Source organism: Anas platyrhynchos, chromosome 13, assembly GCF_047663525.1.
Source record: "Anas platyrhynchos isolate ZD024472 breed Pekin duck chromosome 13, IASCAAS_PekinDuck_T2T, whole genome shotgun sequence".
In the NCBI taxonomy this organism is placed as follows: Eukaryota; Metazoa; Chordata; class Aves; order Anseriformes; family Anatidae; genus Anas; species Anas platyrhynchos.
The window spans coordinates 16804138-16819694 of NC_092599.1; the positions used below are offsets into that span (position 1 = coordinate 16804138).

Below are 15557 nucleotides of genomic sequence, written 5' to 3' on the forward strand. Positions count from 1 at the left end.
CATGCTAGCATGGTCTCAGACATGGGAGTGCTGCATCTGTTCTGGTTATACTGCAGGGCACTTTCTTGCTATTGCTTTTCCCTCCATGCATACTATTTGGATGAATTATTCAACAATGATATCCAGCAACTGACCAGTTTTGACTGGAGTGTAACCAGTGGACATACATGAATTTTGCATGCTTTGGTTATTTAGGCTGATGCAATTCAGACTGGCTTATTCATTGTTAGTAGCTGGCTTTATCAAGCACTGAGATACCGGCTTGCCATTAAGCTTTTTTACTTTTTTTTTCCTTTGATAAATATACAAGAAGAGAACAAACAGAATGCTATCTCATGCCTATAGAGATTTGTCTGTTGTTTTTGACAGCTTTTCTACTTTGGCTTTAATGAGTCTATACTGGCTTATACTGATTTGCCAATGTACACCTACATTTTTTTATTTCTGGAAGAATGTAAATCATTTCTACATTCCACCTATTTGTCACCTGATTTTGATAGTTACTTGTGCATTGCATAATTTATACATGCACACATCTGAAGTTTTTTTTTTTTACAGAGAGAAACTAAAAAAAATAAATCGAAATGTGTACCTAAATTCTGCAAAACTGATGGAAAATGTCTGCTTCTACTGCCCACTCAGTCTGCCAACACTTTCTTCCCTACAGCATTAAAAAATATGAACAATATTTTAACTGTAATTATTGTACACAGTGTAAATCAGATACCACCCACCAGCTGTCCAAAAATGAGAGAAGAGGGAGGTAGAATTATTTTACTAGTTAAAAGTTAGTTTGAGGTGTATTTGAAACTAGGTTGTCCTCCCATGACCTTATTTAATAGGACTGGCACTTTGTGTGATTTTTTATTTTTATTTTTTTTTTATTTTCTGTTTGCACTGTAATTTATTTTTCTCCGTCATGGTTCATATGCTGTGCTGGATTTACAGTCAGTCATCTAAATTTGTCATACCCTATGCGCGAGGGTCACTACAGTTAAGTGTATACTAAGGGCACTCCAAACTGGCAAATGGGATGTAGCCAAGATTATTAATGTGGAAACTGGGTAACTCAGTAGTCATTTGCTTAAGTAATAGATCTGATCTGGTTGTAGGTGCCCTTTTTTGTACTGTTAAAAGGCTCAGGTAGTCCAGATGATGCTTCCAGGATACATCTCATGGGAAGAACATTTTCAATTAGTAGAGAAGAGGGAATGGGTAGATAAATGTTTATTTTTTCTCTTGCTTCTGTAATCTCTATTGCCAGAGAGTCATTCTGCAAACTGCATTCTGTGTGTATGGTTTGAGGAAGAAGCGGTTTTCTTCATAGTCATGAGAAAAGTACTAGTCTGCTTGTCAACTAGGTGTTAGTTTAGTTAGGTGCTGTGGAAAGCAGATGCCTCGTAACTGCCTTTTGTTTATTAAAGAGGGAAGAACACAGCTGACCAGAAGAGCCATTATGCCCTTTGTGCCGTGTTGATTTATAACTGTTGGAGACATTTCTAATCTTATGCAAATGAATAACACTATTTTTTCCTGAGGAAAAAAATATTTCCTCAGGAAAAAATATTTTAATAAAGATGCAGAAACATGGTGTGAAATTGTACTCACTGATTAGAATAATCATTATCTACAATACAGTTTAAGGGCATATAATTTATTTTTAGTGTGACGTTCAGTCCAAGATACCCAGCCTTTCTGGCCCCATGAACTCATTAGGACCCCAGCAGTTCCCATGCCGGATCAGAGCAGGGGCTGTCAATCTGTCAATCAGTTCAGCATCCTGCCCCCAGCAGTGCCCGCTACAGCTATGGAGGAAGTTAAAATATCTAGCAATACAAAAAAGTATCGGTGTGATGTTGTGGATGGCGTCTCCTTTTCTTGATATTTTTCTGTATTAATGGATGAGATTAATCTATTCTAATTGACATTAAGTTCTACAGTGTACTTATCTGATAGAGGTCATAATCAGCAAATTGCACTGAATTGGCAGTAGAAAACTTTGCTATTGCAGCCACTAATATCCCTTTCTATGCCCTTTCTTAAACTAAATGGGATTGTTTTAAAATTTGTTGATAATTATTAAAAATGACAATTTTTTTCATAATCACACCCTTTGCTTATTGGTTATTTTCATTACAAAGTGATTTTTTATTTTTAAATAAGCTGATGCCAAATATACAATGCCAACTTGGTTTCTACATTAATCTCACAGACCCTGTCAGACACTGAATTCTCCCTCATTGGTATGTATACTGTGCAACAGGAAAAGTTGGTTTTATGCAGAAAGAGGGTAACTAATCATTTGTCATTTTTAGAGTTTTGGAATACATTATTCTTGAAATATTAAGCTCATGTATATTTGGGAATGCCACCTGTTGATATGCATAAGTTAGGGTAATAATGCTGAATTCTAAAAAGTTTTAGATAATCTTATTGAAAGTTTGGATCAGATGTTAGATAATTTTCTGTACAAAATAACTGTTCTCGGTGCATGTATATTGAATATAAAGGTTTTTTTGTTTTGTTTTGTTTTTGAATATACGGATATTGATTATCTCAGTTTTGACATATATTGAATATATTAGGTACCTTAATTGCTAAAGGTCAAAAAATATGCAGAGTACTCCTGTTTGTATCAAAATCAGGAGAAGCTTAAGGCAAGTGATCAGAAAAATGGTTTGTATGCTTCTTGCTACGAGATTTGTCTTGCCTCTGGTGTAACCTCAATTCTGTAGAAGTCAAATAGCTTTTAATCTATGCCATAATATGGATGATTTCCCTTTTTACTTCATGAATTTCTTAGCCTAAAAATATTCTAACTGGAAACATCCAACTTGTATTTATATTTCGTATCTATCTCATATTTTCTTTCCTATGTATGTTGCTTTTGAAGGTCCCAGAAGCCATAAGAAAGTGCCAGCGAGCTGGAATTACGGTCCGCATGGTCACTGGAGACAACATCAACACAGCACGCGCCATTGCCATAAAATGTGGAATCATTCATCCAGGAGAAGACTTTCTTTGCCTTGAAGGAAAAGAGTTTAACAGAAGGATCCGAAATGAGAAGGGAGAGGTAATTCATATAGTAAATCCATACATATTAATATGGTTTACAAGTAGTGAGAACACTGAAATGTTCTTTCACCTGCACCAATGCTTATTTCAGTAAAGACTACTTTACTTGGAGATATCGGTATTTCTTTCTAGAAGTATCTTTCTTTTTTTTCTAAAATACAATTGAAAATCCAGTCTTTACTTCTTATCATGCAGAGCCATTATAAATTTAGTGCTAGCCTTATTTAGCAGTTTTTAGAACCATAGCACTAGTATACAAGAAATCAAAACTAAGTACATTAAAAACAGGTTTGTTAGCAAAGAGAAGGAACACAACAGCAGTCTGCAGGTTTAAGTCTCATGAATTCAGTCTGTACAAAGAACCAGTTAGGCCCACTTTATTTTGTACCACTTTATCTAATCCATGTACTGCGATATTCACTCATTCTAATGATTTCAGTAACTTAGTCTATTCTCAGAAGATTTTTAATTCCACATATAAAAGATGGAGCTAACACACGGACTATTGAAGCCAGCTTTAAAAAACAAAACTCTGCTGTGTCTGGACACAGTCATTTACTCCTTGAATTGATTGATGGAATCCTGGGAGCATAAGGATATGCTATGGATATGTCCTTGTTGCTGTTGGTGTACAGAGAAAATTCTGCCATAATTAGTGCCAAAATGAGGTGAAGAACTTGTATTATAATGCAGAATAAAAGAACACATTTGTAGTTGTAAACGTTTGATTGGCTTTGAGAAGTTACATATTATTATATACTTTGAGAAGTTATATATTTTCCATATATGTATATGGAATATATACATCATATACTTTGAGAAATTATATATTTTGCATTTTGCTCATCACAGACTAATCATTATATTGTTGTTTTTGTTGTTTTCCAGATTGAGCAAGAGCGAATTGACAAAATCTGGCCAAAACTTCGAGTACTTGCTCGGTCATCTCCCACAGACAAACACACTTTGGTAAAAGGTGAGTAAATTGTAAAACATCATGTAAATTAATAAATCATGTAAATTAATGCCAAGGTTATTGAAATATGGTTGACGCATCTTCTGTACTGTAAAAATGTTACTGTTAACACTGTATATGAGTTATCTGTAATTATACATCTCTGTTGTATACATAATACAAGAAAGCTTTCTTGGTAACAAAATCTCTTGTGTTTGCATCCTGTCTGAACCTTCAAATGGAAAATAACAAGAAACTGGTTGGCAGGAATAACAGAAATACTAGTAAGTTGTGTGGCAAGCAGAAGTAATCTCTTACTTGCCTTGGGACTTTTTAACTGGACTGGAATGAGGCTCTACCTGGGAAGGGAAAATGCGCGTGTGCTAGCCAGAAAAATATTATTGAGAAATGGCTAATTTTTCATATAAATAAAAGGCAGAGTAGATTTTAATCTCCTTGAATATACCTCATTATGAAAAAAAAAAAAAAAAAACAACAACAAAAACAAAACCCACTAACAACAAAATAAACAGAAAAAAAAACAACCAAGAACAATTTCATTTAGAGTAAATCAATCATCACTCAAGTTTTTATGCTTCTGTTGTCCCACAATTATATTTAAATAGTATTCCAAAATAAAAACTTTTCATGTGGCAATAGCAGTTTTCATATGTCATGTAAAATGTAGGCATAGAGCTCCATTTTCCTATAGGCTTTGTAGTTGTATGATATGAACAGGCTTCCTTCAGATTTTCAGCTATATTTTTAGAGTCTGTTTTTGTCCTATAAAAACGGTGCCATACAAACCATATTCTCTCACCATTCCATCTGCAGACAGAATGCTCCTATGAAAGATGGATTTATTCACAGCATTCTTTATGAAGCCTTCTTCAGATCTGTATCTGACACTTCTTGCTGGCATGATATTTTATTCTATTGACCTTGAAGCTCACGCTTAAAAGTTTATTAAATCAGAAAATTTGTGATCTGGGATAGCATCATTTCTGGCCACAAAAAGATGTTTCCATCTGTCTGACTGCTTAAATAATTCAGATTTAGGTAGAAAACAATTTCTAGCTTTATCCTTTTGGATGCCAAGGTTTTATTGATATGACTTCGTAGATGACTGACTATAAAAGCTTTTGATCTGGATATAATCTTTTTAAAATGCCTAAATGACCTTAGAGCAAAAGCTCCCTTGAGAATTTGAAAATTGGATCTGTTGGGCCCTTTGGGATTGGGACCAGTGTATGTGAAGAACTCAAGAAGCATGGTTCATTCAGGAGAACTAATATACCTGTAAGATCTGTCATAGTGCAGAAGATGAGGCAGCTGGAGACAGACTGCTGTTACTCAGCCTCTTGAGACTGTATTTAGAACAGTCGTCTCCAAAGTAGGGTGTACACATGCCAGGAGTTATGCAAGACAATCCAGTGGGGTGCAGGAAGAAAATATTTCTAGCACCATTCATAAATAAAATCTCATTCTTAAAATAAAGTTTATTTATCCAATCCTTTTAAAACTCTATTTTGTGTATTTTTTCTAATGTCTATAATACTTTGGCACGTAAGTATACATATGCACAATTTGTAAATACTATACATAATATTGGGGTGTGTGCTCAAAATTTTTTACTATTAGCTGTGCACAATCAAAATGTTTGGGGACCATTGATTTGGGCAACATAATTACTTGCTCTCCTTCTCAGAATTCAAACAGCAAAAAGTCAGCTGAAATATCCGCACTTCCTTCGTGTATACAACACACTGTGTTATAACTCTTATAGGACACGACTTGTAAAGCCTAATATGGTTTTATTTGTTTCAGAAGCACACAACAATTTGTTTCATTAAGTTGATTAAATAAGTCCCTTGGGAGTACTTATTTGAATCACATAGGACTTTCCCGTAAGAGGAGAATGGGACCTTTGCCAGAGAAAATAAAATCAATAATAGCTGAAGAAAAATAAGCAACAATTTAATGATGTTCTTTATCATAAGCACTTTGACGATACAAAATATTTACTCCTACTGAATGTCTTATATAACTGGTAAAATTAATATTTTAAAGATATGGCAGGGTCAAGAGAGAGCAATTAAATATCCAACAAAGTTCAAGAACAAGTCTGTGGAAATCAGGATGGATTTTTTTGGATGGTATACTCCAAGGGCCATTAAAAGTTACAAGAAACTATTTAAATGTTCACCAATTTTGGGCTTCTTGTTAAAATGTTATGTTTTTCTCAGACACTTGAGGGATCAAGAGGATTTTCTATTCTTTGATGTATTCTATCTGCTTTAGGGTAAAAACACACATCACAAAATAAACTTTTTTTAAAAATATATTTAATTTTTAATGACATACTGCTGCTGGAGGGAACATTTTTTGTGTCTTTAATACAGCACAGTCCCACCCAGCAAAAGGATCATTTTTCTTTTACATTTTTCTTTTTACTACTGCTAGGGGACTAGAGAAAGGCATGGTTCAGCATTTCAGGCTGCATAGACAGTGTTCTCTCAAATATTTATGTCTTTGAAGTAGAAATAGATTGAAAAAAATGTCAAAGTGGTTTAGCATCACAAAGTGTTTCAGTGAAACCAAAACATTTCACTTAGACATCTCAATCCAACTGAAATACAATTTCTTAAAGACTTCATGAAATCTGTTGGTATGATTTCATTTTTTTTTACCCTGTTTCAAAATGCAACAATAAAAATGCATGTCATCTATAATGATATTATTGCTGAAATATTTCAATATTGTCAGATTGTTATTTTAAAATAAGAAGCAAATGCTTACTACTCATGAAAACAACATCCTCATCTTACCAGAAGGTATAGAGAGGATAAAATAAATTCTCAGTTTACAAGATAAAGAAGCTATGTTTTCAATGTTTAAATTCATCTGGAATTATTTTAGTGTGATACTAAAAAGAACGTTCTTGGAAAGCCGCTTGATTAAAAAACAGAAAGGGAAAGGGAACTTTAAAGAAGAAATTTTTTTTTCTAATAATTACCCTTAATTTCTAAAATATTTCAAATATTATTGCATGGGATGGTATTATTAAATATAATTATCCTGATATCATTATAGTGGATATGCCATGAGACTAGGTAAAATAATAAGAATAATAGAAAAAAATATTGAAATTCTGAAATTAAATATCAGTATTGTGCAAGTTGCAATTGGTTTTGATTTCCATTTGAAATAAAATTTAAATATTTATTTTTATTCAAATTCATGTAAAGAAATATTCAGAAATTTGACATGTTCCATAATGCAAAAAGTTGGCTTTGACCAACATTTCCCAAAAGTGATGAATATAAGAATAGTTTAAAGGAAGCAGGATGAATCTACAAGTGAATCTAGAGTTTTATACTTTAAATACTATCTAGATCTTTGTCATCAGTGTTAGGAATAACTTTGTGGAAGGTCCTGATGCTTTCAAGGTTCCCCTTTTATGTTTCACATTGCTGGTGCCTGCTCAGAACAGAAATCTTTGTATTTATGCCATAGTCTTCTCTGGCATTCTAATATCACAAACTTTGCAGAGCACTCTTAACTATTGCCAATGCTGTCTGTAATGTTTTATAAAACACTTTTATATTAATCTTTAAAGATCTATTCCTGCAAGTAGGCAAGCATTTAACTTAAATTAATTTAAATTTTCTCTTTCAGTCAGATTTTCTAAATTCTTGTTACATAAACATGGAGCTTGAAAAAGTTAGGAAATATTAAAAACTGATGTGAACACAATATGCCTACATAAATATATTACTGCATCTGTGTATGCTTGGCTTGTCAAAGACAGATAAATGTGTAAGTGTATGGGATGCCTGTTTTGAGTCAACCATTTTAGACAGAATAAGATACCTAAAACAGCTTTTTTTTTTTTCTTTTTTCTTTTTTTTTTTCCTCTCTCTCTCCCAGAACCAGTTTTTTACTGATGTGGCTCTAAGGGTGACAATGCAAATAAGAATTGTTAAAATGAAGTGGCATTTGTTCCACAGTAAAGGGAAAACCCGAGGCTGCAGTTGTTGATGTTTTTGATCTGACCATGGGTACAGATACTTTCCCTGTAAAAGAAATGGAAGACACAGTGTTGCTTAATATTATTTATAATATTATCCTGCAAGGGTTTGATTTAATGCTTGCATGATGTTAGATGGGAGGAAGGTAGGAGATATATGATGTATTTCACTTTCACTTTTGTATGTAATGCTGTTATCTTTCATAGCAAGCGTACACATACAGTGCTCCTCTTGATGGCTATACATGATTGTTTTAAAAAAAAAATCTTTTCCTTCATCAGAAACAGTTGCTTACACATATATATCTTAAAGAATCTACATGATTCCTTCCCAAATTCCTACAGCATCAATGGAATCTGTGTGTGGAACATACTGTAATGTTGGGTTCTGCATGCATTCCTGTGACTCTTTAACAAAGTTCCCTTTTGGCAGAGAAAAGTTGTAGCCTAACAGCTTGAGATGAGGGCACAGATCAATGAAACAGCAAAGGCGGTTTTGGGAGGAGGCTTTGCCACATTTTATGAATTTGCTTGCTGTACTTCGCAAACTGTTTGATTAACATAGTGTATGCAAGTCTTTGACTGGAGTAAAGCAGTTTATTTTCCCAGAATTTTCCTGGCTGTTAGACATGAGAAATTAACATGGAAATTTCTTTTTAGCTATTGTGAATGAGTAGAAATGGGCATTCTCTGATTGCCCGTCTGTCAGATCATACACTTATTTAAGGTTTTCATTGATCACCAAAGCAGTAGTTCTCCATAGTAGAGGGAGAGCCCTTCCTTGGCATCCCTCCCTTCTTTGGTGTCCCTACACCTTTTGTGAAATCTATATAGGCATATTAGTTGATACTGAAGAAAACTCTTGAAGTAAAACCATGAATGCTTACCACAGCCATTAACAAAATTATATCAAAAGAGAATAAAAAAAAAAAAAAGGAAAAGCAAGCAGAGTTAGGAAGTAGAGTGCTGGAAAGAAGACAGTGATTTAGAAATGTGGGGAAGGGAAGAAGGACAGATTAAAAATAATATGAAGTCAAGGAGCATGGGTATAACTATGAATAGCTATAGTAAATAATCTGAGTCCCTAATAATTGCTACTGCTTCATTTTAGAAATTAGTCTGATGTTCAAAGGAAAGTTCCTCCATCTATATAGTTTTGTCCCACGTCTTCATGTAGTTCTAATGACGCTGGCAGTGGTGAGTGTGGCTGAGATGCTGATGGTAACCAAGACCATTTTATTTCTTTCCACGATTGCTGATTATGCAGTTCTGTGTTCTGGAGGGTGGTTGTCTCATCCTGGCTGTGTAATTTGCTTTTATGGATAAAAATAGGCAGTTAGGTAGTGAATCACTGACATTTGTCCACTATTTATAGCCATTAGGAGGTCATTTGTTAAACTCTCTTCAGCTTCGTTTGGGCTATGCTCCCATCTGGAATCTAATTGTGAGAGGATGTTCTCTACCTGGTTGGAGCAGTTAATAGCATGAGGTGTCGGAGTTTTAATGAATTTCTTCAGAAGCTTAAATTATTAATTTAACATCAAAGGGTATATTGATAACAAGAAGGGAAGACAAGATAAATGTTTTTAAAAGCAATGGCAGCTGATGTTCCTGTTTATTTAGTAATACCAAAGACAAGTCGCCCCAACAAACTGAAAGCTCTAATTATAAGATCATATCAGAATAATATGCCATTTATCTGAGTTCATAGCGCTAATGGAAAGTGAATTGCATGTTGTTTTTTTGCTTTTTTTTTTCTCTCTGATTTTCTTGAGACTGAAAAATACAGGAGGATGGTTACTGCTTTCCTTTTGCATTGCAATCTTCTGGGTGCCTGATAAGCCCAAACTTTGCCAAGAGGCAGCTATTGCTCTGTAATCTGCAATTTCCTATTTCTGTCTGATTATCTGATATGGGAGTTATTTTTTTTTTCCAGAGTAGATGAAAGCTTTTTACACTGGGCAGGTTTTGATAATTGTTTTTAGAGGATACAGCTTTGTGCAAAGTGTGTTAAAAAAGGAATTTTCTTATTTTCCCCTCATGTTACCTAATATAGGGAGTTGTTCTTATATCCTACATAGAAATCCTGTATTCCTACTAAGTCGACAAAGGGACTCTGACATGGAAATAAAAACATGAGTGGAGAACGATGCCCATCCCATTAAAATACAGAGCCGCTTCTATGACCTTAGAAAAAATATTTAATCTTTTCTTTACTTTCCCTATCTGCATAAGTGGAAAATACTTTTGTTTGTGCTAATTTGGTGAAACTCAATTCACCATTTAAAGTAGTGTTTTCATTTTGAGATCATTTGACAAAGTAAAGTGGAAATTATTTTATTATGACTATTTGAATGTTTTGCTCCATAATTTAAAGAATTATTTTATATCTTCTCAATCATCGTTTGGCAGAGTTGAATGTCTCTCTGTTAAAATGCTAATTTGGCTCCAACTAAATAAAATTCATCAATGGCATTTGTTATCTTTAGGTTAAACTGATTGCCAGAAGGCAAACCAGTGGAACAGATATTATAGTTAAGACCCAGTTTAAGAAAGCTTTAAGCATGAACTTAAATCTTAAAAAAAAAACAACCAAACAAACAAACAAAAAAAAAAATTGAATTTTAATTGGGGAGCTGGTATGAAATGGTTTTACTGTGACATGTAATTTTTAATAGTAGAAGTCTTCCAGAAGAACATAGTGAGACAATGTCATTCTCTATCATGCATATGCAAGTGTTATTGGTGTTTTGGTGGTGCAGGATCAGATCTTTCCATAAAAAAATCTAGTAGCAATGTTGAATAGTACATAATAGAGGTGGCATGGCTTTCATCGTTATTTTCCTTAGAAATCAACTCTGTCAATCTCTGTAAAACATGTTGGTATATTATACCATACGTAGTTGGTATTACACACATAGCTATTTTTAGAGGTAAATTTTGTCTTGCTAACATATAAACACACTGTATACACACTCGTATATACATTTTTTGCAGGTATTATTGACAGCACCCAGGTGGAACAGAGACAGGTTGTAGCTGTGACTGGTGATGGAACCAATGATGGACCAGCACTTAAAAAGGCTGATGTTGGCTTTGCAATGGTATAATCTGCGTATTTATTGATGTTTATGTCATTGTAAATCTGCTGTAAGAAGTTTTCCATTCATGAAGTGTTGAGAAAATTGCTTAATGAAGCAATATATTGCCTGTACAGTAGAATGGACTCAGTGTTCATCACAACAGCAGAATACTATTTCACTTTGCTAAAAACTATTGCTACACGTGAAGATGTCTTCCCAACATACTTTGACTCTTAAGATATCTTAATATACTAGATTATATATTAAGATATGTAATTCTAATTGTTAGCAATTATGTTCGTGTATATTAATATAATATCCAAAAAAAAAAAAAGAAGGGAAAAAAAGAAACAAAAAACTCAAAAGATTGTTAGACAATAAGCTGCTAATTTAAAGCACCCAGAAGTATCATCACATGAATTCCATTGTTCTCTGTCAATGCCCTTTTCTGCCTCCTTACTCACTTTCAAAAACAGGTCCAATTAGCCATCATCCTAGCAAATATAAAATGCAGAATATACTCAGCAGTCATTGTGATGGTGCTGGGGAATCTTACTGTAACTATGGACTTTGAGTATGCAGGGATTTGTGTTCTAACTGTCAGTGTACTTCCCAGTAATTTTATTCTCAATTAATTTTTCCAGGGTATTGCTGGAACAGATGTTGCAAAGGAGGCCTCAGATATCATCCTAACAGATGACAATTTCAGTAGCATTGTAAAGGCTGTCATGTGGGGACGTAACGTCTATGATAGTATCTCAAAATTCCTTCAGTTCCAGCTCACTGTTAACATTGTGGCTGTGATTGTGGCTTTCACTGGAGCGTGCATTACCCAGGTAAGATTATCTTCAGGCATCGCTTAAAGTATGGGGCCAAATCCTACCAATGCTTCATTGCCTCTTAAGTGATGATGCTTTACATTTATTTCTTACTTTGTACAACAGAAAGCATGCTTTCTGAAGTTCTTCTGAAAATTAAAGTATTTAGGATCAAACTGGTAAGTGTTAAATAGCTGTTGACAAAAGAAAGTGTACAAATCCACTTTCTCCTAAAACTAAATTACTTTCAGGAACAACTAATACTGGCTCTGCTTCTGTACAGCTCCCTGTTTTTGATTACTTATTATTGCCATGATTGAGCCTCTGGCATCAGGGAAGAAAATGTCAAAGATTGGAAAAAGGAAGAGTCTGTGTGACTCTGCCTTTCTCTTTCAGAATATTTCACTGTTAAGTATGTATTTAATGATGGATTATGGAATGAGATTATGATTTTCAAGTTAGCAGTGAATAGAAGTAATCCCAGCAGAGGAGTTTTTTGACTGATAAATATTTTGTTGCTTTCAGGCAAGTCCTTTTAATTTTAAGTACAAACAATAAGCCAATTAAATAACACATATAGTTGAACTTTGATTTCTTTTTCCCCCTCTACACTAATCCCTTATTGTAATCCTGACGTATGTGTAACATGTCTAGGTCTTTTACCAAAGCATACTGTGTATTTTCCTTCAAATTACTACTTTTTGATGAATAAAATTTTATTTTACCTAGCAAGAAACCAGGATGTATTTAATGGTTTGTATTTAGGGTACTAGGGCTTGTCCTTCATTAGAAAATAGCAAAATGTGCAGGCTTTTTAGTGCTGTTACTCCCCCAACCCCAAATTAATGTGTATTTCAAATGCTACAGACAGGTGCTATTACAAAAGGCCTCTTTTGGTTGAGATGCACTATGGGAGAGCTGACGCCTCCCTGTATCGTGCATCATACAGATGCACATGCTTGTTCCAGCAGGTAAATTCCACCTCATGCACACCTGAGCAGAACAATGAATAAGTCATTAGCTCTGCTCCAGGGTAAACTTACATTGCAATCATGGAATTGATACTTGAAACCAGAAACTCAGGTACCTTTACAAAACCGTGAGGTCAAACTTCTCCTAAGCCTTGACTGACATTTAGAGGCCTTATCTGTGCTGTGAAACAATTAATTTGTTTTCTGAGAGGTAAAAAATTGTGAACTGCTAAGTGCTTGTTCCCTACCATGCTGCCTCCTAAGTCTTGATGATGTCTTGTTGTCACAGCTGAGCCTGTGCTATGGGACAAAATTATTGACGTCGAGGCAGAAGTTGGAAACTTTTCATTTTCCCTTGGGAAATATTTCCAAGCATATTGAGAGCATGTTTAACCATGAAGTAGTTTTTACTGCTAACGGAAATTACATGAATAAGTACTAAAAATGTGGAAGGTAAATCCTCCTGGATTTTATCAATGGTGCAGAATAATATACAAAAAAGTGCTAATAGCAACATGGTCAGAATTCCAGAATTGGAACTGAGGGGACTTCTTCCTTTTGAGCCCGTGTTTTATAGACATTCCATCGCTGCCTAAACACATTTATGTAAGGTGATTTTTTGGGGGTTAGCATCCACAGTTTTTCAATTGCTTTGTGAAAGCATTAAGGGAAATATATTCTAGCTGTTAACTAAGATTTTTCTATTTTATTCTTGAAGAGGTAAACATTTCTGAGTCAATAAAAGGACTTTTTAAAATCAATACTAAGTTCTTGTGTAGAGTGTATTCAGTGGAAGCATGTTCTCCTTTCTATTTCCAGAGCTTTTCTCATCCTTTGAATCATTCCATTACCTTCTAAAAGGATTTGGATCAGGCCCAGTGTGTTTGTACTAACCCAATGGGCTGTAAGACCATCACTGAGCCTGTCAAGTTTATTGTCTCTGTTTATAGGTTTTAACATACAACTCCTAGAATTTCTGTATTTCTGCCCAAACAGATTCTTATGCAATTCCTTAATTTGGCAGTAAAAATGCAAATCCAAAGAACAAGGTCTGAAAGGAACTAAAATTGAAACTGTAGCAAAAAGGCAACAGTTATTTCCATTGTAGTTCTGTTTACACTGAACTGCCTGACTGCTGATAATTCCAAGCAGCTCTCATTTCTATCTCATTCAGCAAGGATCTTGCCTTACGAATGAACATTATTATGTTAGGCTTTGACTCAAAGATTCTAGGCAGTGAAAGGGCATTATGTTTGTTTGGCTCATAAGCTCTACTAAAAATTACACTTGGGAACATACTGTACCCTCTGGTTGCTATGAAAATAGCTCTAGTACAAAATGCATGATCGTACTGAAAATCATGGGTACAACAGGGTAAGTGCACATGGCAATAAGTCTGCAAAACTGCACATAGGTCTAAATTATTATTTTGAATGAATCACTTAAGTTCTTAATTAACAAAATTAAAATCCATAGTTTTCAAAAAGCAACACAGCTTTCTGTGACCCTCAAAATGAATGTAAAGAAGGTCTGTATTGGACTGAATTTTGCTTTGCTTTCAGGTAATAGGTTTGGCTTTCTTTGACAGAGAGATTATAATTTTAGTCCATGACTAATATTCAGGTTAATTAGTATTACACAGCCTACACTTTTGGTGATTTTATGAAATCTAGAATGATAACATTTCTATTTAGGTAGTAATATTTATTTCATGCTTTCTAATGTCACTTCTCTCAAAAAAATTGTTCTGCAGTTCAGAAACAGCACATTGGGATACCTGGAGTACAAAGCTTCTTTTACCAGCTCTTTTTGATGTTTCTTCTGGTTGTGCTAAAAGGAAGCATAAAGATAAAATCTTTGATTTGACTGATTTTTCTAACACTTGGCTTGAATTTTGCAACTAAGTGCTTAATTTTGTTCAGTCTTCATCCTGCAGTTGCATTGGTGTGTATGTGCATGTGGTCATATCACTGCAGGAGGGACTAGTGAAACTACAGCAACTTGGTTTTAATGAAAGGGTCCAACTGTGTGAGTACTTATTACCAAAACTAGACCTCCAAGGAGCACACAGTGGTTGCATTGCCAAGTACAAGTTGATTTCTTTGGTCCACAGCACCTTAGGAGTGCTGTGGAGAGGTTTAAGAAAAATTTTAAGTAGGGCCTGTGACCATTTGTGGTTGTAAAAATCTGCAGCTTTTTTTTTTCTTTTCTTCCTTTTCTTCCTCAAATACATAAATAAAATCAGTGACCTTGCCAAGTTCCACTTAAGGGAACTACAGATTAGCTTAATTCTTTTAATACTAAACAAATGCATATTTATTTATTTATCTACCTGCTGCAGCAAGATGCTGCTGGCAGAGAGTTATCTACTATATTTCTATTTTGTCCTGGCTTGTTGTTTCAATAGATGTTGAATTTATGACTGTTTAACGTGCATGTTTAACATGCTGCATGCAACCCTCAACGCCATTCCAATGTTACATCAGGATCATAAAGGATTAGGAGTGGGCTATTGCAGATTTTATTATGCAGACTAAACAGTCTGCAAACAGTCATTTGCTATCCTATGCATTACATGAAGTCATGTAAAGGTGACAGAAATCATGTTCTAAGTGGCATAGGAAT

At 34.5% G+C, this 15557-nt stretch overlaps 1 protein-coding gene across 25 annotated transcripts in view; it reads left to right on the forward strand.

Moving 5' to 3' along the window:
* The window catches only part of ATP2B2 (ATPase plasma membrane Ca2+ transporting 2), a 420614-nt gene that overhangs the window by 372031 nt on the left and 33026 nt on the right, over positions 1-15557 (forward strand). For all 25 annotated transcript variants that reach the window (XM_072044123.1, XM_027467734.3, XM_038185709.2 and 22 more), the window contains 4 exons: positions 2894-3073; positions 3964-4051; positions 11058-11164; positions 11788-11979. In XM_072044123.1, the coding sequence (XP_071900224.1) occupies positions 2894-3073; positions 3964-4051; positions 11058-11164; positions 11788-11979 (567 nt within the window). The remainder of the gene's footprint in view (positions 1-2893; positions 3074-3963; positions 4052-11057; positions 11165-11787; positions 11980-15557) is intronic.